The sequence below is a fragment of the Haliotis rubra genome, unplaced genomic scaffold (genome assembly GCF_003918875.1).
Source record: "Haliotis rubra isolate DU_JTF1 unplaced genomic scaffold, ASM391887v1 Scf251, whole genome shotgun sequence".
NCBI lineage: Eukaryota > Metazoa > Mollusca > Gastropoda > Lepetellida > Haliotidae > Haliotis > Haliotis rubra.
Window position 1 is genome coordinate 891,422 of NW_025766570.1, and position 25,715 is coordinate 917,136.

Below are 25,715 nucleotides of genomic sequence, written 5' to 3' on the forward strand. Positions count from 1 at the left end.
TAGCAACGAACTTTTAAAGCAGACCGTAGACGAATATTACAACACATTGAGGCGAGATAAAAATTACGTCGAACCTTTGGGACGAGACTATTCCAAGTTCAAAATTGACAACGAAGGGACGCTGCGATTGAAAGCTCATCCAGAGATCGATCTCATAAGCAAACACACGAGAAAACCGCTTGCCTTGTCTACACTAGCCAGTCGTCATGGGGGGCAACTGATCCGCAATGAATTAAACATGCGAGATTACGTTGGTGCACGACCCAAACAACTTACACCCAAAGTAGTTCGTGATCTGCAAAATGTCAGGGAGCTCAGCAATGCCGGAGACGCCAAAGAAACGTCGGACAGCATCGAAAAACTGTTAGACACGTACTGGAACGAGCCTTTGCCAGGTTTCGAATTTCCTGTTCAAGAACTGCGAGGGCTAGACAAGGCCTTGCGAACCATTCGTTGACAACTCTTGAACAATATGGGGAAACTGAACGAAATCGATGAGCACCTCGCTCGCGAGAAAATAAAACTGAGTCAGGTCCAAGACAACGAGTCTCTGAAAACCATCATCGAAAAACGGATGCGTGACTTACAAGACAAAAGACGGACTCAATTGGAATCCGCTTCCTCGAATCGAGAACGACTCCAATCTCAGATCAGCCGCGTGCGGGAAACCATCGATCTAGTCCTGAACGAAGATACCACATTGGCCGACAGGATCCGAATTTTGTTCCGAGAGCAAGGGATCACCATCGCCAGCATTCTTACGGCATTGGGCATCATCATATCAACCCTGGTCGTATCGCTGACTGGCAGAAGTGGCATACCAACACCAACATCATCACCAAGCGGTGGTGTCAGAGACTGGATAAAAAAACTCGGGGAAGCCCTGGCTAAACTAACCGGTAAAGCCGCCGAAGCGCTCCCGGGAATCTTGGGTAGCATCGTCTCGTGGTTGCTGAGCACGCTGTCGAAAACGGTCATGTGGCTCGGTCAAAACCTGTGGGCGTTAAGGAATTTTTAACCAAATAAGGCAAAGTCCAACCGCGATTCCGCCAACCACTAGTGCTGTTTTATGATCGAGGTGTTCTTTATTTTCAGCCACCTTGTGTGGTGGAAGGGGCTGTGGGGTTGCGGGTCGAACCCTCGGCTCCGGGGATGACGCCACTATACCCCTTTCACCCGAACTGTTTCTGCGATTCGTAAGCCGTCCCTTTACCCACGATGTCGGAATGCGTTTGCGCCTGCGCTCCCAGCAGCGCCCACACGTACGTTTGAATCGAATCGTTCAAGCCTTCGGTGCCGGCTCGACGTGTCCAGCATGAACATTTTCCAAACGTCCACAGAGCCTTTGGGCTGCTCCACTTTCTGGACGGTGAAAGCAACACCACCTTTAAAGTTCATACGATCATCTCACCATTCATTACTCGACAAAGCAAAGTCCTGACGTAGTAAATCTCGTTTCAGTAAATCATCACTTACTTCTTTCAAGGATCGCACCCCATCATATGGAATACCCAACCCGAGGTTCGGACCCGGCAAACGCCAATCCGTCTTCGGATCGATTTCGAATTCGTTGCAAATTCTTTTGTATGCCCATCGATCGTACGGGTTGTTTACAGCATCCCATGCTTTGTCCTGTGGAAGTGGAGCGCTGATTTCTTTGAGGATACGCCTGATCTGGTAGTACACGTGAAACGTGAACACAGCCCGACTCGGCGGGCCACGCCGAGTGTCGCTCAACGTCACACCGCACCCCATTGTAGCGCATCACGAGGCAAAGTTAAATTGATTCTGCCAGAACTGCATCGGGTTGTTAAACCAAGGGTGAACCATCTTAACGTTCGTCACCGAAAATCTGTAATTTTTAAACACATCGATAAATGGTGCTTTGAAATGCAACCCATCTGCAACCACGATCTTCATGTGTGTGAAATTGGAAGTATCGCTTTTAGAATAAAACACTCCCGGTTTGTACATGTTGAATTGTCATATAATATATAATATTTACTTCCAATATGTACGTGACGCTTCGAACGACATTCCATCATAAACCGCTGTGACTGGCACGAAATTACCTGATCTCGTTCCGTACCGTGAACTATGCATTCATCTCAATCAGCTGAGCACGACAGACAACGTTCAAGGTGAACACCCTTCCACGCTGTTGAGAGCCATACCGGTGAAAACGGAAAAGTATAATGATGGCAGAACCGAATCGTTTTCATCACGACAGTACAAGAATTTAACCCGAGGCACCATCTCGGAATTAAAAGTATCTGTTTTAGATATAAAACATAATCCTGTGAATATAGGATACCTCAGCGTCACGCTGCACATAATATAGCGGTCGCCGACCTGCGGGGACACATGCTGATTCGACGAACCAGGAATAGACGGTAAACTGTACGCCTTGCAACTGAAAAACAATATTTACAAACGCATCAAAGTCCCCGCCGTCAGTGGATCTGGCAATAACTTAGACGATATCGTCGATACATCAAGAGCTGTCAGCAACACTCGGTACGACCTAGTCCGCAATGGCGAGGATAAATGGATGATATACCCAGCGTTCGGCGGCAAGCTGTTCGACTTAAACGACGTAGAGACAACGGTCGTCGATCGAAACAAGCAGTATGCCCTCGTCTTCACCGACGACAACAAATGGATTTTAACACAATCTCGAGTCTACGTGTTCACGGAAAACAAAGACCACTACCTAAACAAAGTCGTGAACAACAGAACCGTGCTCGTGGCTTACGTCCCGACGCATAGGCACAGTGTAATCATCAGCGCAGTCTCAAGTATGGCAGCACACATGCTATCGAGTAAACCCGGGGAGCAAAACTTGGGGTTGCAAATGGTGTCTGAATTCGACGGCGTCAACATCCTGGAAAATCGACCGGATAATTCCACGCTGGTCATCCAGGTCTATCTCGGTGAACCATCATCACCAGTCGAAATCGTGAAAGGAATCAAACTCCGGTGGACCAAACAACAACAATACCACGTTTGCTCTGTTTATGTTCGGGTGATCATCGATTCCAAACCAGTCTGCAGGGAGTCACCGTTACCGTGGAAGACACCAAATCACTCACCAAAATTGTCCTACCCGACAACATACATCTCATGGGGTTGAAGTGCACACCTGAGAAATTATCAGAAAAACAATTGGAAACTATTTTATAACATTTTATATAGACAATGAATCATCATCTCAACGTCACGCTTAGCGATCTAGGAGACACGGAGGGGTTCGATCAGGGCGGCGATTAAAACGCCTTGTACGTCCTGCATTTAAAAGACAACGTGTACGAGCGGGTGTCGTTAGCAGACTTTAAAGAGCCCGAATGGTTGATCAACATGACCCTCACAGCACCTTACATCTCTTTAAACAAAAATAGGTATGTCTCCGAAATTAGGAACAACGGTATCTTGCTCACGTCTTTCATTCCGAATTCTGATGAGGTAAACGTTCTACGAACACTGGATATGGGCAACGTGTTAGTTTCAAACGGGGATTCATATTTAAGGTCCGACTTACCCAATTACCAATCGCATTTTATTACTGTGAAACCAAACTCCACACTCGTAATAAAAATTCTCTCGGAGAGGTTCGTTATGGTTCAGAACGACAACTTTTACCTGGGTTGACAATACACTGGGAAAGTAAACACTATTACCAACGTTGCCATATCGTCATAGAATGGGGACCGGAACCCTCACTAATATCACCACCCTTAGTAAACCTCTTTGGGGTTCGTGTAGACCAAGATTTACCTATTATAGTCTCACCTATTTATGTGTACAATAATCTAAACTTTAGAAGCCTCAAATACATTAATAAGAAATTAACGAAAAACCAATCAAAAAATATCTTATAAAATATATTATACACACAGGATGGGGCTGTACCCAGTCGTAGAAGAAGTAGCAAAAACAATGGAAAACATAGATGGGTTTCGGTTGAGGCAGTTATGTGACGTAAAACGCTAACTAGAACAAGATCGCGATTAAGTAAGAAATACCATAAAGCTTTCAATTTCGTGGATGGGGCTGATACCACCCTTATGGCAACCAGCATGGGATTAGGAGCAGTAGGTGTCGGTCTGTTGACCACCATCGTAGCCACACCCATAGTGCTGGGCATTGAAATAACAGCTGGGGTGTCAGGGTTGGTTTTTAAGTTTGCATCCCGCAGATTACATCGTAAAGCATTGAAACACGACGAAATCAGAATTCTGGCCGAAGAAAAGTTAAACACAATAAACGACCATATTTCCACCGCACTCACTGACAATAAAATCTCAGAGGAAGAATTTCGTTTGGTCCTCTCTGAACTCGCAAAATATCACAGAATGAAACAAGAGATTCGGTCCAAGTCTCGTAAAAGCACTGCCATCAGTGAAGACGAGAAAAAAAAGTACATAGAACAAGGGATACAACAAGCCCAACAAGCTTTCATTACGAAAACCAAAGAAATCATAGGAGATTCACATTAAATTGTTTCACTGAGATCAACATTGTATAGTTTATTGATGTGAAAATTTATTGCTACACTTACCTCCCTGTCGGCTGATCACAATAGTGCAGGAAGTGTTGGCTTGAGTCATAGGCCGCGTGACCAGGAAAGTGCCGATTCGCGGTCATAGTGACCAGGAAGTTGGCTGGGTAGCAGAGAGAGCAGAGAGAGATAAGGGCCTGACAAAAGCTTTATTTATGAAATAAAGCTTTACAGAGTCTTTTGTTGGAAGTGATTTCGTACCCCTGTTGTGTATACTACTACTCAGTGTTTGGTAAGACAATGGAGAATTTGCGAAAACGCGTGACCGTGAAGCTTGTCCGGTCGAAAGAAGAAGACAAGCTCAGGAAACTGATAGCCAGCCCGGCATTCAACCGGAGCAAGATATTCACCGACGATCTGGTGGCCCTGCACATGAGGAAAAACCACATCAAATTCAACCGCCGTCTACGTGGGGATGAGCATCCTCTACCTCTCCAAGCACCTGATGTACGACTTCTACTACAACGAGCTCAAAAAGCAGTACGGGCGAACGGTGCGAGGTGCTGTACACGGACACAGACTCTCTGCTGATGGAGATTTAAACCGAGGGGACGGTAATCGAGGATATGAAGAAACACATGCACCTGTACGACACCAGCGACTACCCCAAGGACCACCCCATGCACAGCCAAGTCAACAAAAGGTTCTCGGTAAGATGAAGGACAAGTGTGCCGGTACGCCGATCGCCGAATACATAGGTTTGAGGCCCAAGATGTCCTCAAATCCAACAACGGTGAGATCCGAAAGGCGAAGGGGGTCAAGAAGTACGTGGTGAAACAACACATCAGACACGCCAGGTTCAAGGAGGCCCTGTTCAGGACTTGCACCTTCAGGCATCAGATGAACACGTTGAGAAGCGACGGACACAGGATATACGGACTGACGATAAACAAGACGTCCTTGTTGCCGATGGACACGAAACGTTGGATAGCCATCGACGGGATCAACACGTACGCGTACGGACACGAAAATATTGATCCAAAAAATAGATGTATATATTTCAGTAAGATTAACATAACCGAGTGACAGTTGCCGAAGAAGCCAGAGGTATTGATCATGCCCCTCAACAACAATATCTTTCTCAAGGCCCTCCACAGGTAAAGTCAACATTCCAGGGTCCCATACTAGCCACGTGGAGGGAAGTGATAAGGGTCCGACAAAGGCTTCACTGGGTAAAAGAAGCTAATGTCAGGCTTGGTCCGGGACTTGGCCCATTACATATACTACTGACGGTATGTAAACACAATGTTGTACAAGAACTACAGTTAGGCAATTCAAATGGAACATATTGTTTTAATTCTGTCACAACAATAACTCGGTGAAATGTCACCATAACTGTGAGGCATTAACAATAACAGTTCACAATATTGAACTGCAAGAGAATCACAGAAAAGAACATCTCACAAAAGTTTGTACCTTGTGACCTCTAAAACAGCTGATCGAATAGCTGATGAAGCGAAAGAATGTGCCCAACTCATGTCACAGGGAGAAGTCATTTTCTGACACTGACGTTTACATTCTGAATGTTGCAATTTTGAAAAAGTAATGTTTAGCTTGTCATCCTAAAAGTGGATTGCTTGTTCAGGATCGAAAAATCGCAAAATAAGTCATCAAGGTCAAGTTTGCTCAGTTCTGCAAGTTTGTTGCCTTCTAGCTGTTGTTGGACAGCAGGCAAAACTTTTTGGTGTTGGCCCATATTTGACTGACGATGAAGCTGTTAGACTTTGTCGATGTAAAAGTGGTGTTTGACATGGGAGAGGAGAAGGATGCATAGGGTTGGAAATAGGATGGCTCATATGTATCTTTTCCTTGTTTGATACCTGCTGGTAGACAGCAAGGGAACTGACACCCTTATGACCGATGACACTCATGATTTGGGCACTCGCAAATTTACCGCGAGTGAGGATCAGTGGCACGGATACAGTGGTGTAAACCTGCGACAAACCACACCGCTTGCTGAAATGAGACATGAAGGTAGCAAGTGCAATCTTCCTGACAGGCTTGTTGTTATACCAGGTAGAATCATTGTCGCAGAAACAATCTCTTGGATACTGCCACTTGTTGATTGCAATCAGGATGCACCTTATCAAGGTGGGCAATGTATGATGTCACTGGGCAGAAAGGTGAATTATGCTGCTCCATCATCAAACCCAATGACTATGCATAACTTGCTTATGAGTTTATGCAACAAGGACATTTCATACCATCATAGCTAGACTTTTCCATTTAAACATTTGTATAACATGCTTGTACCATGCTTGGTTGCACATGTTTCTATTGTTTGTTTATACTCTCTTACCATGGTCTTTGATGCCTCCCTACCCCAGTTACACAGGTGCGGTGAAACACTTCATGTTCGTTACTATAATCATTAACATAGGTTTCCTTTGCATATATATTATCACTTTGCATAACAAAGTACTTCAATTTATATATAAATATTAAAGTAATCTACATTATTTTATTATACAATCCTTCCCAGGTACTTTGCCAAGCTACCCACAGTGCTTTCGGTTCCGGTTTTTATGTGTTCACCATGCTGAAAAGGACTTCAACTAAGTACTTTTGTTTACCCACCCACCTCCCTTCAAACAAGCATCATACTTATCGTCAAGTCACACAAGTTCAATAGACATGTAACTTCGATCGCCCATTTTGAATGGTAATTGTCGCGATACGTAGCGATAACTTACGATATCTGCAGCTTTGATCTTCTGGTGACACCACTTTCGTTCGTTTGGACCGGAAAATGTTTCGTGTCAAGTTACCAAACTTAAGTTATAGCTTATATTCAGCAATCAACTATGTTTTAACCCTAGATCAATAATGTAACTTTATCAGCTAAAATAAAAAATATAAACAGTATTTATTTCACACGTAAATTGACAGCACACCTGTCTTCTGTTTGTTTACGTTGCTGGTCTAATTGTGACATGACCAGACACATGATATACTTGTCAAAACTTAATAATTAAATTTTTATTGTGTTCATTAAAATTCTGGCAATCTGATTGGTTAACTGGGAACATTTCTTTTGATTTCATTTCCCAATGAATCTAAAAAAATAAGCCACGCCCACCGAACCGGACTACTTTCGGACCTGAGGAATGTCGGGGAATACCTTTACACAGCGAGGGAATTCCCTTGCACTCGGGTACCTTAATGAACTTTGGATAAACATTGAAGTGATACATTGTGGTTAACATAAACAAACAACTCAAAATCATCCGTGAACGTTAATAAAGTGTTTATTTAATAAAAAAGTGTTTGTCATAATACATTATTTGACTGGTTACTGTGGTTACCACGCAGTCAGCTTAACAGTCGTCTGCAACTTGTCTTGTTTACATTCCAACAAGATGGCCGATTCCAAGGCACGGAAGTTTTGATCTGGGGAATTTTGAGTCGATTTTCAAGATCAATCTACCGAAACGTTGCAACTCTTAGCACGGATAACATTGATTTTCCGGATGATTTAGACCTGGAAGAAATTGAAAGTTTGTTAGAGATAACAGCATCAACCAGATCTACAAAAACATCGGCAAATCCGCGAGATGACGTGGTGCAATGCAAGTCGATGATAAGCCATCCCAAACACATCGTTTCAAACGCTTATCAAATAATGATTTACTTCGAATGGACGACTACAGACAATCAACATCCACAAAAGAAACACAAAATGGGGTGTTAAACTATTCCAAGGTAGATATACACAATTCATATAAATATTATTTTCAAATTCCATCCCACGATATTTTCTCAAAGCGAAACACAGTTCATCAGCACAAAGTTGTATTTTTAAAAATGGAACAATTATCAGAATGAGATTAAATTATGTAGATCTAACCGAGAAAAATGATTTGCTATAAAGTTACCTAGTTCAAAGTTTACATAGTTGGGTCTGTCATAGTCAGGTTTCTAGATATTGTTTTCGTTCTGTTTATTTAGATTGGTCGTTCGAGAGCGAGGAGAGGACTGTGGATTTTTCAACAATTACACCATAGGAACTTAACACAAAGTTGAGATTTTTCTACACTAAGGCACAGCCTAAAAACCAGGAAACAAGATGTGAAAATATGCCGGCTGCACATGCTGCCGAGTATCACAAGAACACTTTAAAAAATGTTCGTTCTGCCCTGAAAGGACACTTAAATGATATCGGGAGAGATATTGACATTGTAAGAGATAAGCAGTTTAAGTCTGCAAATGATATGCTTGATGCTAAATTAAAGTACAATGTACAACATGGCTTGTCACTTCCCACACAACATAAATCAATCATTGAAACAAGTGATCTGATGAAAATTAGCACTTATCTGCATTCGACATCCAATCCTGTTATCCTCCGGTACAAAGTATGGTACGACTTGGCCATCCATTTTGTAAGTCGTGGTCTTGAATTTCACCAGCAGCTTACGCCCACATCCTTTGAATTTGCGGTAGATGATAGCAATGTTGAATATGTCCCACTGTCCCACCTAAAGCGAAACAAAAACATCCAGGGTGGTCTCAGCAGCGATGAAGCGCAAAGCGACAAACGAATGTACGCGAATGAATGATATAAACCAATGTCCGGTCAATGCACCGCCAGCTCCTTGACAAAGTGACCCAAATGCCGGATAACTTTTTCGCGACTGTAATAAAGATGCACTTAGTTCTCCAGACGCACACAACATTTGGTATACAGCAACCCCAGTCAAAAATACCAGTTCACTCGTTTCATGTCTGACATATGTCGCAATGCCCAATGTAGTCAGTCATACACTGCTCATTGCCTTCGCGCCACAGCAATCCAAGCCATGAGTGACGCTGGCTTTGAACTTCGTCACATAATATTAATGAGTGGCCATAGGAATGAAAGTTCGTCGCGTGAGTTATAGTCGCCACAATAACGACTACTCAAAAACTAAGAATTAGCGAGACGCTTTCCGCCATTGTAACGCCGACAAGAGCATGCGACGCGTTGGAACATCAGTTCATGGCATCGCAATCCCAGTCACATCACAGCCCCTTTCCACTTGCGCAAATACTGCTGCCACTAACAATCTCAGTTCCACTAACTTCATGTCATCGGGCTTCATTTCCAATTCTGACTTTTCAAACTGTGTCTTTCAGTTCGCTGGTAATAATTCAAATGTTTGAACTTGAAACTTTGTCGTTATCGAACGCAGCGCCACGTTGTGTTGTTCGCTTCTGATTCGCAACCCGATGTTAGCTTGGTTGATTGACAGCTGTTTGGGGTGCTCTATGCTGATTGGCTAATGGTTTGGTAGGCGTGTCATTTTACGTAAATGAGTCACCTGAGTCATGTCACGCCATTACCGAATTCTTACACCGAAAATGTTAATCGGTGGTAACAAAGATATGTTTCGATTAATTTGATTGTTTAAATAAAATATTGTTGAAAGCCTATAGTATTTGTTGTTGAATTTAATTATAAGGATTGACTGTGTATTTCTTTCGTTGCATTGAGGTATGAAACTAAAAACCAATGTGCAAACTTTTGTAAGAATCCGCTATGCGGATTCATACAGTTTGCACATTGGTTTTTAGTTTCATACCTCAATGCAACGAAAGAAATACACAGTCAATCCTTAAATACTTTGGAAACAAGAAAGGGCCATTTCTTATAGAAAACTTAATGCTTTTTATCCCCACGGCATGTAATCCGGGGGGATATAGTCGTCGCCTTTGCCGTCTGTCCGTCCGTCCGTAATCATTTTGTTTCCGGAGCATAACTCAAAGACCGTTCGATATTTTTCAACAAAAAATGGTACATGTGTCAAACATAATCTAAGGTGGTGCCTTTTGCTATTTACAGATTATTGTAATTTTTATTTTTCTCGGTTTCCATGGAAACGTTTTGGACTTAGTCTTAAAGAGGGATGGGCTTCGTTTCCGGAGCATAACTCAAGAACCGTTCAATATTTTTCAACAAGACTTGGTAGATATATCAAACAGAACCTTAAGTGGTGCATTTTGCTATTTGCAGATTTTTGTCATTTTTTTTTTTCCCGGTTTCCATGGAAACAAATGGAACTTAGTCTCAAAAGTGAGGGGTGGGCTTCGTTTCCGGAGCACAACTCAAGAACCGTTAAATATTTTTCAACAAAACTTGGTAGATATATCAAACAGAACCTTAAGTGGTGCCTTTTGCTATTTACAGATTTTTGTCATTTTTATTTTTCCCCGATTTCCATGGAAACAATTCGGACTTAGTCTCAAAAGGGAGGGGTAGGTTTCGTTTCCGGAGCACAACTCAAAAACTTCTTAATATCTTTCAGCAAAACTTGGCAGATATGTGAGGCAGATCTTGAAGTGGTGCCTTTTGCTATTTACAGATTTTTGTCTTTTTTATTTTTCTAGGTTTCCATGGAAACGATTTAGACTTAGTCTCAAAAGGGAGGGGTGGGTTTCGTTTCAAAAACTTCTTTATATCTTTCAGTAAAACTTGGCAGCTATGTGAGTCAGATCTTGAAGTGGTGCCTTTTGCTATTTGCAGATTTTTGTCATTTATGTTTTTCATCATTTCCATGGAAACGATTTGCACTTAGTGTAAAATCAAGCTGGACTTTAAGTAACTGTCCGATGATTTGTTCTTTCAAAGATGTGGGGGCCGGGGGGATATGTCATCTTCTGATGACTCTTGTTGAGAATGTCCATCAATTTGTACCTAATGAGGTTCGACCTATTGCCTCATTGATGAATACAACCTGGGCACAATGTACCCACCCTACATGTCAGTACAGAACACATTTACGTTTCTGCAAGCCAGTTCGTGGTGTTTGTCGACATTTTGAGGTTTGGTGCCCGTCAAACCAGCCAATCATATGATCGAACTTGTGTGACGTAGCTTTCTGGGTCACTTGTGTTGACAGTGAGAGGGCGGGCATGCCGCGATTGTGAAAAGCATTAAAAATACCTGGATTTTGGAAATGTTTGACATAAATAAACAAGTTTAAAGATAAGAGATTTGAAAATAAGATTATATTAATATAACTTTGAAAATGCAGCGACAGTTCTTAAGTGATCGAACTTACATGACACAAGGGTATATCATGTATTACGTTTATTCACACCAGTTATTATTAATACCATTGGGGACTGATTGCTGACTGGGTCTCAAAACATTATCCCACAGCAGAAACTGTTTTGGTCCCCCCAAAAGAGTAAGTACCCGCTATGCTAAGGGTAGCCCTGGGACACATACATAGAGAATACTACACGAGGTCTCATTACATACGAATTATACGAAACGAGTGTCCTTCCTATGGTATCTGACCGAGCGAAAGCGAGGTGAGATAACATAGGAAGGTCACGAGTTTCGTATAATTCGTATGTAATGAGACCGAGCGTGGTATTTTATTTATTACCCACGTCTTACATGCATTAAATTGACAAAATAGCGTATTTTTGTTATGTTTTGGGTTTCAAACTGATACCGGTTTCATAAAGAGGTTTTGTACTGTAGTACAATATTTTCATGACGTCACACTGTAATGACGTCACTGCCATGGTAACCGACGTACGATGCATGTCTGTTGTCATCGCCTCGTACAGCCTCCAACAGTAAACTACTCCGTAGCACCTCGTTTCTTGGCTTCCAGTTGCTTCATTCGGCTAACACCACTGGTGGAAACATTGCGTTTATGTTTTTTGTTTAATATGATTCAGTTCGACTCACAATTAAACAGCCACAAGGCAACGTTCGCAATGTTTACATTCCCACAATGCTTTTAAGTTGTAAAATGAATGAATTCACGTGTTTGTTATGAATGAAAAAATAAATACATCAGAATGTGACCTAACTGAGAGGTCATCGGTTTTCCAATCAAATCGTTAGAATCTCAGGTCAAGTCGTTACGACACAGGTCAACACGATACGACACTCGTGTGACGTACGAGATAAGTATGCAACTACCAATACCTTGACCTCGTGGGTAATAAAGCATGTTACCACTTAGCCCAAGAGTCATTGGCAATCAGCCCCCCCTAATTGCCCAATCTTGTATTGCAATCAAAAATGTTTCATGTATTCTTTGTCATGGCTTTATTTGTATAAATCCTTATCATCCCTGTGGTTTGGTCAGTGCTCCAACATTTCTCTGTACGTAACAGAGACCAGTATCAGAATCAGTGTTTGCTATGAATGTTGTATTCATCATTTTTTCCATGATTTCAAAACCTTGCCAAAAACGGTAGAGTCTGATGTCAAACTGGACCTTGTTAGCCAATCCATATGGTGTCTGAGTGTTCAAGTGCACAGACGAATAAAGTTTCACTTGATCAGAACCAGAGATCACTTCTTTGTGTTTTGTCTCACCTTTACCAGCAGCCTTCAGCTCGAGCATTGCTGTTTTAAAAGACTCGTTGACATTGTTGAATCGATCATCCTTTATTATGTCAAAGTCTCTATTATATGGCGGAGATTTCAAGTATCTGTTGAGACTGTGCCGAATAGTCTCCAAAATTGATGTCTTGTATTGGTCACTGGTTTGAGTTCTGATATGTAGAAATGACTAAGCATCTCGGCTTAAGCCATGGCATCCAATATTTCCAAATTTATGCATGTTCCTTTTCTGCCACATATTGTTTAAAAAGTTTTCCTGACTCATTATTTGCTTTCTTGATGTTTTCTGTGATTAGTTTGGAACTTTTGGCTGATATGTCTTCTTCTGAATGCGAAGCAAAGCATTTGGTGGCCATTGTTTCCAGGTAACCTACAGCAGACGCTTATTTTTTACTTCTTAACTCATAACTGTATAAACCTATGTTTCCCTTAACTGATGCGAACCCTATAACCCAGTGAGAAGTAATCTCATACCCGAGTTAGGCAAATACACTGCTGTCAGGGCATATATTTTCCAGTTATACAGATTTTTGTAAAATCTGCATTGTCCAATCAGATTACAGTGTTTACATGAAAGGTAAGATAATAGCATTTATTAATGTGCATGACTTGTGCAACCGCTGCAGCGGATTGTCCACGATAGCACTTTGCTGATTGTGACTTGTAGCATACTTGTTTTTTATCCTTACGGCATATAATGCGGGGGGATATAGTCAACACCTTCCATCTGTCTGTCCATCCATCTGTAAATAACAGAAACGGAAACTAAAATGGTGCCTATTGCTATTTACACATTTTTGGCATTTTTATTTTTCTCGATTTCCATGGAAATAATTTGGTCTTAGTCTCAAAAGGGAGAGGTGGGCTTCATTCCTGGAGTGTAACACATGAACTGGTCAATATGTATCAACAAAACATGGCATATATTATATTTTTCAGTCTTGCCATGTTTGATAATCCATCCACTGATGGCTTGTTGTCAGTTGTATTCCTCTCCTTATCATTACCTACCCAAACCACTGTGATAGTCGTTGATGGTCATAAAGAAGTGAGAAAGCATTTGCAGACTTGTCTCCCTTTGTGTCCCAGATCATATTGCAGACCAGGTATGCATGATTTAAGAGCTTGCTGTGTTTCCACTACAACAATGGTCACCATGGCAACAGATAGTTTGTGTTTGGATGAAGTGTATTTTTTAATGTAAAATGACAATATTTTAGCGATTGGAATGCAAGACAAGGGCTGTTGATGTGAGAATTACTGTGGTAAAACATATCCATGCACATACTGTGTTATGTCAGCCTTCATTGCAGTCAGCACAAAATAAAGAAACTGTGTTGCATGGGTGGCATCTGTCTTGACTTGCTGCAGTACCTACCAATGCCTAGTTTGACACAAGTGATTAGAAATCTTGACAAGAATAATGACAACTCACTTGATGTCCATTATGCAATTTCTAGTGTTTGAATGACATATTGCTACTGGCATATAGACAGACAGACAGACAGACAGACAGACAGAGTTTATTTCCAGTAAAAGGCTGTAGGCCCAAAATACATTCAAAAGGAAATTCCAGTGTAGTCAGGGGCACAATGATCATTCAAGTGTGTTTGTAATAATCCTTTTAGCATAAAATAGATACAAGGCAACAGATTTTATAGTGTCTACATTAGTATTCTTGAAAAGATTTGCTAAAGAATATACAGTATAAGGTTTTTTAACACATTTTGTAATAAACCTCTCTCTTAGTTAATTTTTATTGTACAAAGTGAATTACCCCCCTAAAATTTATGTACAAATAAGTGACCCCCCTGCATGTCATGTACAAAATCAATGAACCCCCCTTCCCTACCCATAATTTCTAAGCATAATTTTAAACATATTTCTATGAACAAAATTGATGACCCCCACACACACACACACACACACACACACACCAGTACGTTTGTACAAAATTGATGACCCCCCTAGCTCGCCAGAACAAAATGGGTGACCCCCCTTAAAATCATCATTTTCTTCCCTTGATTTGCAGTAACCCATGCTTGTCGGAAGAGGCGACAAACGGGATCACGTGGTCAGGCTATCTGACTTGGTAGACACATGCCATCATATCCCAATTGCGTTGATCGATGCTCGTGCTGGATTGTCTGGTACAGATTTGATTATTTACAGACTGCAGCCATATAGCTGGAATATTGCTGAGTGTGGCTTAAAACTAAACACACTCACTCACCTTTATCAAATACTACAATGTTAAATGTCAATTGCATGTATGTCTTGTTCCTCTAAGCAACCATTCTTGAACATATTAGCGTTTGCATTTTCTTAGTTTGATTGTTAATAAATGTTCCTTAAATTTTGTTTTAGATTCACCTGTGTGCATTGAAAGTGCAGTCAGAGATAGAAGACATGAGGAGTGGAGAGATTGACTACAGGTAGGGCCAGTGTAGTCGAGCAGCATTTAATGTTGTTATCTCACACCCAAACAAACCATTAAATATTTCTTTGTGAGACTATAGGAAACCATTCACACATGAGATAAACTGGTGTCTTTTTATTATTATTCAGGAAATGAAGAAATTTGATGTGAGTTTCCAAGGTTCTTGAGCACATTCCCTTATGAAAGTCACATTTAAGTGATGGAAATAGTGCTTTATTTGTGTCCCATGGCACAGTATATAGTGAAATGGGACACAGGAAATATTTCTCAATGCCATGGCGGCACACCTTAAATTATACAAATAATATTCAACAGGATTCCTTTAATGGGAAGTGCGATAAATTTAACTCATTCAATTTATTCAAAACCTGTGTTTTTTGCACCCCATCAAACTAATTATTGATGGCAATCTCAGTGTCATAGTTTAACATGGGCGGAGCAATTTTGAATATTAGTGCACATGATAGGAAATCCTGTTCTGGATAACATAGTTTCTGGGTTAGATTATTGAACCAGGACAAATGAAGCATAACTATTCTTGCAGTCTTATAGGATTCAGGAAATCATGCACTCCAGTTTAATTGATTAACTCATTAAGGCCGAGAGCCGCATATATGACGCAATTAATCAGCTCCTCACAGCGAGTGACGTGTTTATGGGGCAGGTAATTGGCAGTTTCTCACAGCGAGAGCCACATATATTCGTCAACAGATAGCACCTCTTATTCAGTGAGAGACGCACATGTGTGTTGTACTTTTAGAAATCGAACTGTACCTATTATTTCAACCAATTTAGTAGTACTGAGCAAATATTAGCTTTTCTTACGAGAGATGCTACCTTTAGTGTCAATCAGAAGAAGTATTTAAAGTGTTTTGATAGCAATTGCTAATCATCACCATAGAAAGGGGATTATGATGTTTTTACAGAGGTAAGTGTCTGGTACTCTTCATTGGGAATTGATACTAAAATACTTCGTATGCACATTGATTGATTTAGATGTAATGGTTTAGAGGTTACTGAAGATTATATTTTCTTCAACTTCTTAATAAATAGGAAACAATATACGAAATTTCAAGGACATACAAAGAATTCAAACACAATAGAATAGTTTGAATTGACTTTTTAGGTATTATTATGTATGTAATGAAACATAATGTATAAACACAAATAATTATACATCCAAGCTCGAATAGATTAGACATAAATTAACTTACTAATTTGAAGCTTACTAAATTGTAACTAGTTATTTTCCATAATCTAAAGTTGATAATGTTACCTAATCGAGTATAAAGTGATAAGTCGCGCCTTTGCATTGAATATATATATGTCAGTGTTATTACAACAATGAAATATTTTACTACGTTTGTTACAAAACACAGTAAGTTGGTAATTCAAAACTTTCTCACACATAGACAGAAGTAATATCATAAGTTATTACATGTAAATCATACAAAGGTATTTCAAGCATTTTTGTTCAAGCTTTTGAAAGTTTCATTTGATTTGAATTGTCAGTTTTCTATGCAATTTACATGAGCATTGTGTAAAACATTTGTATTTGATCTCTGTTATTATCAAATCCGGTGTAATTATCACGTGTATCAATGAACTCAGTCTCTATTGATCCATCGTCAATAAAAGCTGGATAGCATATCAGCTACGGTATCGATACACATGCGTATAATCATTCAATCAGATTACAGTAATGAGATAATTGAACACGTCTTGCGACCTTGAAATAACAGCCTCCGGTAGAATGCATATGTAGTTACGTCCTTGTTGAAAGGTTTGTCCAGTGACAGGTGTAAATTAACAGGTGCACTGTTATATCATTGGACAACTTGCTTTATGGAGTCACGCCCCTCTTTCTAATGTTTATGCATGCATGCACATCTGTAATCTTATGAACCTCGTTTGCATTCAGTATACACAAGAAAAAAAATGGTGAATTCCCAAAATTTCCAATTTGGAAATATCATATTTCCAAAAATTTCCAAAATTGGAAAGATGATGTTTCCAAGGCTTGGAATTTTTTTGGAAATTTAGGAAGGATTTTACCACTACTTCTTTCAATTTCTCTTTTTTCCCAAGGATCCCTGGCCCATGAGTGTATAGACTGAACTATTTCACGAATCTTTTGATCTGTTAGAGTTCTTATTGTTGAAATACATAATGTATCTTGCATGTGACATATTTATTCATGAAAACTGCAGGAATAAGCCATATTTTCATATTATCCCTTTGTGCTTGATATCAATGCAACTGCGTCTCACGCGTGAAATGAAGATACATTTTTTAAAGTTGGGATTATGTTTAGAGTAAGTGTTTACTATTCGGCGTCCTATGCGACCAACTAGGAACCAATTCTATATATTAGTTTAACTTCACTCATCTGCATTCTTCTTGTTCTATGTGTCAACAATTGATATTGACTGTTCTATTTAGTATGTTTTAGTTGTTATCCACAAAAGTGCAAATATGTTTAATTTTCCCCCCATTCTCAATATTCGTATGAATACAAATTCCATACACCTACGCTATATGGAATATATAACAGTGTACCAGATATACTGACTGACTGAGTGTATTACATGCCATAAAAGTGAACCCGTGCCATGGCGTAATGGGGTATTCCCGTGAAGTAGGATTTTGTTATTACAGTATAATCTCGTTCATGTTGCGTCGGTGTTGTTATACGGGATTAAGACACTGGGTGCTATAAAATTCTGAACTTGTTTTGAAATATGATCGAATTTACTGAGTTAATTTACTGAGTTTAGCTCACTGAGATTATAATGATACTGATTCATGTGTTCACTCAACGTCTACGGGGATGATAACGTTCTACGTCTCGCCAAAGTTATTGATTAATCTACTAATCTACTAATATCTAACAAAGTGCTAGAGTTTTGGGTGACCTTCGAGGGTCAGTAATAAGTTGAAATAGGTCATACATGATTTGAAAATTATGTATCTTATTATTACTTGGGGTGTTGGCATGGCAGATTTAAGAAGATCGTTGAAAAGGCCCTCCAAATGATAGTTGAGATATATTTCACATGATATGTTTCATCTTGTGATGATTAATTGTGGCAACACCAAATATATTATGTCATGAAAATGTCAAATATCACTTTAGGCTTATTTCATTTCTTTACCCCTTCAACTTTTCGTATCAACCTTGTGCCTGTTAAAACATTAACTGGCCTTTGTTCGAGATCACCAGGTCTTGGAGGTAATCACCCTATGTTTTTACAATTCTGCTTCATGGGAACTAACCGTAGTAGAATACATTCTCCAATTAACACCTGTCACAAGGGAGAGGCCATTTGAGTTTGTGCTCAATAACGGTGTTATGCAATTGGCGTATTCACGAAAATCTCATGAACTTGTCAATAGAAAATTGGTTGTGTTGTCCAACATGCGGATTGAAGCAAATACTCAAATGAATTCCCTTTCTACTGAATCATACTGTATCTAGATTAATTTAATCATTTACAAGAAGTACGATCATTATAGATCAAGAGAAATCAGCCCACAAGCTCACAGATGATTCCAGAGACAAATATACATTTGAAAGATTCCAGTTTAGACAAGACATTAATTTCATAATAAGCCAGCCAATAGACTTTATGTTAATATCCCAGTTACAGTTATTTTGAAGGGTCAAGGCTAGATGCTTGTGATTATCTATGTCTTGAATTATCACACCGCTCATTGTAAGGTCAGGTTGGATGCTTCTGTTAAGTTTTCTACTAAACTGTAAAATAGGTTTGTCGCTGTGGTGACAATTATATACGTTTGAAAATGTTAAAACCTGCAATGAGAACACAACGCCACGCCAATAGCAACTCCATGCTTGTTTGACAGGTATTCTTGTCGATGCATAGAGAAGGGTTCCCATATTCATTCTTGTATCATTATCGAGATAAAGGGTAGGTTAGACATTTGGGTCAAGGTAAAAATCGTTTGATGTTTGATGTTTTGACAATGGTGTTGTTTTAAGGGATTCTACAAGATGAAAAAACGTGTTCACTCAAGGAAAGAAATAAGACATGTATACCAGACTACCAGTATGAGATTGAATCCATGTTAGTGAGTTCACACGGTCACTTTGATTTATAAATTAGTTCACTTGATTCATAAGTTGTGAGTTATTCATTTTCTTGCAGAAACTTGCTATAAGAATTTTGGAAATGACAGTTTTCACCATTATTTCCACAAATTCAGTTATGGTAAATGCACAGTTAGACTAGAAGTTTCTTCCTACTTTTCGTGGTTGAAGATATCTATGTGTAAATGGTTACCGGTATATGTTCATTCTGAACAAAAGAGAAGGAGAGAATGGATCTCATGGAGATGCAGTCAGAAAGACTGCAGAGCAACAGTCTCAACATTAAACGACATAATGTCTACAATTCCTGGAGACCACAACCACGGACCAGTACACAACGAAGTCAAGGAAAATCAAATCTCAAATAGATTGTAACAAAAATAACGAATATTTTTTAAAAAGATGGTAAGAAGTATTCCTAACGTTATGTTAAAGGTCACATGCAACGTAAAACACAACTTTGCAGATTCTGATACCTTTCGGTATGGACTTAACGAAACAAATCATTAAAAATGCAAATTCAGCTTATAAAGTTGAAAAATAATGCGATGAAAAAAAACCCGCGAAATCGGAGTTCAAACGATTCACTAATTTTCCCCCAGCGCTTGGGGGAAAAGTGGTTTCAACAGCTGGGCTGCACTCATAGCACATACGCAGTGAAATAGGTTCGCGCAGCGTGTTGTCCGGTGAATATACGTTGATGGCTTTGGTGTGAGCTAATTTTTTTTAATGTTTTGTTGATATTTCACAGGCGCGAGCTTTTTATGTTATTACAGTAGATTACCGATTTAACTGTTAAAATAATTTCATTTGTCTATTTCACTACACGTTCTTCTTACCGAGTCACTTTCTCAGTTCGATACTTAAAAGCAATGTCATTATTTAGCGTTGACAGAATATCTAACTGTGACACAGATATGTCGTTGTCACAGACAAAACTCAATGTCTGTTTTAGTGACACCTATGTGTCTGCCTGCCTGTCTGCTAATGACAATATTCAGTACACAACTTCGATCACTGTCCACATGCAATTTGAACTTAACACCTATCAGGCCATACACCATAAACAAAACGCATAGATTTATGGCCCGAGTTCGGTCTCTGTCACATTATGTAATTACACAGACAGGCAGGTGTGATACTTGTACACATGACATGTTATGATGTCTGTTGATTGCAAATTGTTATACACATGAAAATGAGCATGTATTTACGGTTCATTGCCGGGAAGGCTAAAATCGTGATGCTTCTCGGTTCAATGATCGTAGCCTTCCCGGTACTTGCAATGCAATGTTATGGTTAAATGAACACGGGGCCCCTCACTCGGAGGCTCTGACAAATTACAAAGAAAACAGGATTAACGTGGATGCTCTTTAATTTGGGCACATACAAAAATATTAATACAGCTATACATTTTCATTTTCAGTATACATTTTCTTGAATTCGACATTTAATTGTCATTATCCATAGTAAATCACATTTCTGTCAATCTACGTCGAGCTTAAGACAATTTGAGAAGTTCAGACACGTGGTCTGTGTAAGCAATGTCCCCGATGATGTTGTTCACAAGGCCCTATAGGATTAAGTTAACTCTAACCTGCGCCCCTGCCATCACGAATATGTGTATGATAGTTCGGTGTCAGTTTGCAACTTAAATATTATAGCAATGTTTTTCGAATTAAATACATCTGAAATAAAAACGCCACTTAAATACAGGTCTAATCAAGCGAAGAAGATAAAGATGCCTGCTACATATTGAAGTTGGAAGATACCATAATGTACCTAGGGAAGAAATAATATGTGTCCATTGTTTATCTTTAAATCTTAATCGAATAGAAGACTGGTTCAAGTCTTAATAAAGTCTATGTTCTTTTCTGTTCTGATAAATACTCTATTATAACAATGTTTTGAAAAGAAATGTATCTACTCCCGTCATGGATTATGCTTCCCGGCACCGTATCTTTAGCTTTGGCGGTACTCCCCTAATTAGAAATCCGAAATATACATTTTAGCCTTCCCGGGACATATGAAAAATAAATTTTAGCCTTCCCGGTACGACTCCGTATTTACAAAACTAACATCTCTATATATACACACACAATGAGCCGCAAATGAACCAGCCGTTACACTTGAGTGCACACCCACCCGCTCTGACTGGGTTCGGTATCCCGGCTGCTTCGTTTCTAGGGAAGTAAACCCAAGTACAAAATATTGCACTTTTGATTTGCGATTGTACGCTTTTAATTTTGTTTATATGTTTTTTCATAATCAGCAATGTATATTATATGTCATAAATAAGTGATAACTGTGTTGTAATTATTTTGGTTGCATGTGACCTTTAAGCAATCCACTCCTTTGATGATCTCCTCGGTGCATTATCGCAATAATGACATCGCGAGATATCGAACGAGCCTACAGCTCAGCAGGAACAGAAATCGTGACAATTGTTGTGAAGAATGTAAGCTATATGTTCTCACAATCTGCTGTCATTTAATGTTGTCACCTGCTTTGCCTAGCCTCCGAGTGGGCCTAGGACAAATGCCACCCGGACAAATGCCACCTAGGACAAATGCCACCCAAATAAAAATAAAAACCACCAACATAATAACATTTTTAAAAAGTCAACATTACTATGAAATCAAAATTTTACAAGAAAATCAACTTTTTTATCAAAGTGAATATATTTTTTTAAGAAACCAAATTATTCATCAAAGTCTACATAATTTTAAAACAAAATCAACATTAAATCAATATGGGTGGTAATTGTCCTCTCTGTAATGGTAAAATAACTGGGTGGCATTTGTCCGGGTGGCTTTTGTCCTGCTCCCCTTCCGAGTTACAACTTGTTTTCATGGACGATTCTGTCGTAATTGCCTAGTGTCGCTGGGCCTTTATTTGTTCGAGCCAGCCGCTAGTGATAGTGAAAACTATGATCAGCCTCGCTCATCTCGGTTACGGTTACGCAGTATTGTCACTTCGACCCCCACCTCGCTTCCGAGGAAGAAATCGTTATGTTACAATTTGTGTCATGCCAAATCCTGTTGACCATGATTCAAATACATATTTAACTACTAGTAGAAAGTAGTTTTGATTTTCTAACTTGATGAAAACAAACCATAATCTCATTAATTCTTAAACAGACTTTAGCCCGTGATGTTACGATTATTAAAAATGGCGGCGCCCTGTCGCGAACATCCGCCAGTCTGAGAATAAATGCTATTTAGGTTTGTTTTCACCAAGTGACAAAATCAAAACTACTTTCTACTGGTAGTAAAATATGTATTTGATAGATGTCCAATAGGATTTTGCATGGCATATCTTATAACATAACAATTTCTCTCGTGGAAGCGAGGTGGGTGTCAATATAAAACTACTTACAATATTATTGTCACTTCCACCACAACCATTTTTCCCGAGAAAGAAGTCGTTATGCTTCAAGTTGTGTCATGGAAAATCTTTTTGGTCATCAATCATATATATATTGTACTACAACTAGTAAGTAGTTTTGATTCTTTAACTTCCGCGAAGCGATCTGAACACATTTAAGATATCGTTCCAAGCTTCCACAACGCTCGCTTCGCACTCACAAACATAACCCATTTAGCACGAACTACGGGGTCCGGTGGAAATTAGTGGATGGTGACACCATCACTCGACCCCCTAGGAGGGCAATGCAACGATTGACGGCAACGGAACGATTCGTTTTGCTTTGAGTAAGTTTAGTTGTTCAGACCATCCTTTAATGTTGGAATATGGGCGAAAAGTAAATATAAAACAACATGAGCGATTCTGCCCTCTGTGTATTGTACTTACCATTGAATCAGAGTACCAATTCTTTATTGAATGTTTATTTTACTGTGATCTGAGAAACAGCCTGCTCCCACAATACTACATAAATAATCCATGTGAAACTAAATTTATCAACTTATTATTGTCTTGCAATTCTACAACTGTTAACAATCTTGCTAAGTTTATATTTCTTGCATTGACAAAAAGAGCGAAGTTTTTGAATATAGAGTATAAGATTAAATGAGACATTGTACATGTTAGCATACAGCTTAATGTTATATATGGCGCAGGATTGTATTGTCATCTTTATAATTGTATAACGGGTCAGTGGCCCTTGTTCGACATTAACTCTCACTTACTAGATATAAGCTTACGATGACACATACTTAAACTAAACGTGACAAAATTCATTTTTCATCCAAAACATTGAACATTTAGAATGTGTTCACCACTGCAATTTCAACTAATCAAGTCGATAATCCTTTCGTTAATCCCTTAAACAATCATTACTAAAACAACACCAAACATCAAAGACTACCGCCAGTCGCCTTAACGCCCCCATGAAACACTCATGCCGCCCCCATGCCACTATAGCAATTAGCCCATGCAGAACAATCATTTACCATCACCCACCAGCTATCTCCCCTTGCGGATATTTCCAAAATTGGAAATTTTTGGAAACATCATCTTTCCAAATTTGGAAATGTCTTGGAAACATCATCTTTCCAAAATTGGAAATGTCTTAGAAACATCATCTTTCCAAGACATTTCCAAGCTTGTAAATGTGGATTTTTTTTCCAGTGATAAATATAGGCATGCCCACCTTCATAAATATTTGGGGGTGGGGATTCAACTGCAAGTAATACTGCTGATGCGATGTAAAATTTTAACTCACTCACTCAACTGCAAGTTTATACACTATAATAATTCAACATAGAATCACTTCGTGAATTCTGTAATACGTGTACTTTAGTTTGGATATTCATTCGTATCAAGGGGAAGATTATATCTACATGTACAGAAACCATTATCTTTTACTAGTTGTGTGCGTATGTATATGAAAATACTATCTCTACTCAATGGTTGGATTTCAATCGCTTTGTTTTTACTTATCGAAAAACACTAAAATGAGGACAAATAAACTCGCCAAAGTGTCTATCTACTCCTATTTGTCATGTGTATATTTCATACATCGTTACCAGTGTGTATGTTTACAAGACACAAACTGTTACATGATAGCTTGAGTTGATAAAGCCGAAACCCAGCATATTGACTGGTCAACGATATAGCCAATAATCAATCTCTATCCAAGATGTTGAGTGACCAAACGTGCTCTTCAGAAATTTTGCCCACGCCCACCTGTCCTTTTCTCTGTGACAGGTATCTCATGATACGATTGGTCACAGATAACATATGACCAGCCACTATATTGAACAGTTGAGATACCTAACGTTCTATTCAGGAAATTTGATAACGACCTATCACGTTACTCTTTGTTTTATGTCTATGCAAGGAATATGTAGTATACACTTTTTATATGTCTGTTTGTATGGTCATGTATGTTTTCTGCATTAAATCTAGATGAAACAAAGTGCCAAGCTATGAATGTGCTCTATGTTAGTTACAGACTAGCGTAATGTAATAGTACTTTCATTAAAATAATTCGTATACACTAGAAATGTTTCGTCAGAGATTATAAAGTATGTAGGTAAATTCTTCTTTACATGTCATTGTCATAGATGTTTTGTAAAATTAAAAATCACACAATGATATGAGAGAGAGAATTTGTATATGTGTGTCTCATCTCTTACATACAAAGAATACATGCATATTGTGATAAAATATAAATGTACAAGCCGCTAAAGGTCTACAAGAGAAACTTGCAATAAAATTACATAAAACTTTGCAATACACGATATGTATTCACACCTGCTTTCTTTCAACACATATCTTTATGACACAATTAAACAATCAGGACATGTTTGTACGACTAGACAGTTTCCTGTCATCCCCGAAACCTGCCAGGGAAATCAGGTGTGATTAGCACTAATTAGTCTCGGCACAGCGAGTGGGCAATCAGCGAGGGGTTCCAGGTGTTCAGTAGTGAGGTGGCTCTCGGGCTTAATGTGTTAAAATTATCTGCCTTATCTACTTATGGCACCCTTAAAGGGGCACTGATCCAGAGCAATTTCCCTGGACTGGTTGTTGCTTTTGTTGTTTTTTCTCCTATGAGTACCCGGATGATATCCCAGAATTCTTGACTGGTTCATGACCTCTGCTGTGCCACCCACATGCGTAATTGATAGTATAAGTATAGATTGATCAACAAAGATGAAATCTATTTTACTCGATAATATTTCCATCTTCATTATTATAATATTGAATGAAAACATTTTGAAGTTTAACCATCTACCAGTGGTAAAAAATGTTGGGACTGAAAAATAATGAAGTCAATGTACGTCTTCAT

The 25,715-nt window shown here is 39.2% G+C and overlaps 1 protein-coding gene across 1 annotated transcript in view; it reads left to right on the plus strand.

Moving 5' to 3' along the window:
• LOC124279515 (unconventional myosin-VIIa-like) overlaps positions 1 to 25,715 on the plus strand; it is a 754,149-nt gene that overhangs the window by 668,764 nt on the left and 59,670 nt on the right. The window contains exon 39 of the mRNA XM_046715341.1: positions 15,276 to 15,343. Within this exon, the coding sequence (XP_046571297.1) occupies positions 15,276 to 15,343 (68 nt within the window). The remainder of the gene's footprint in view (positions 1 to 15,275; positions 15,344 to 25,715) is intronic.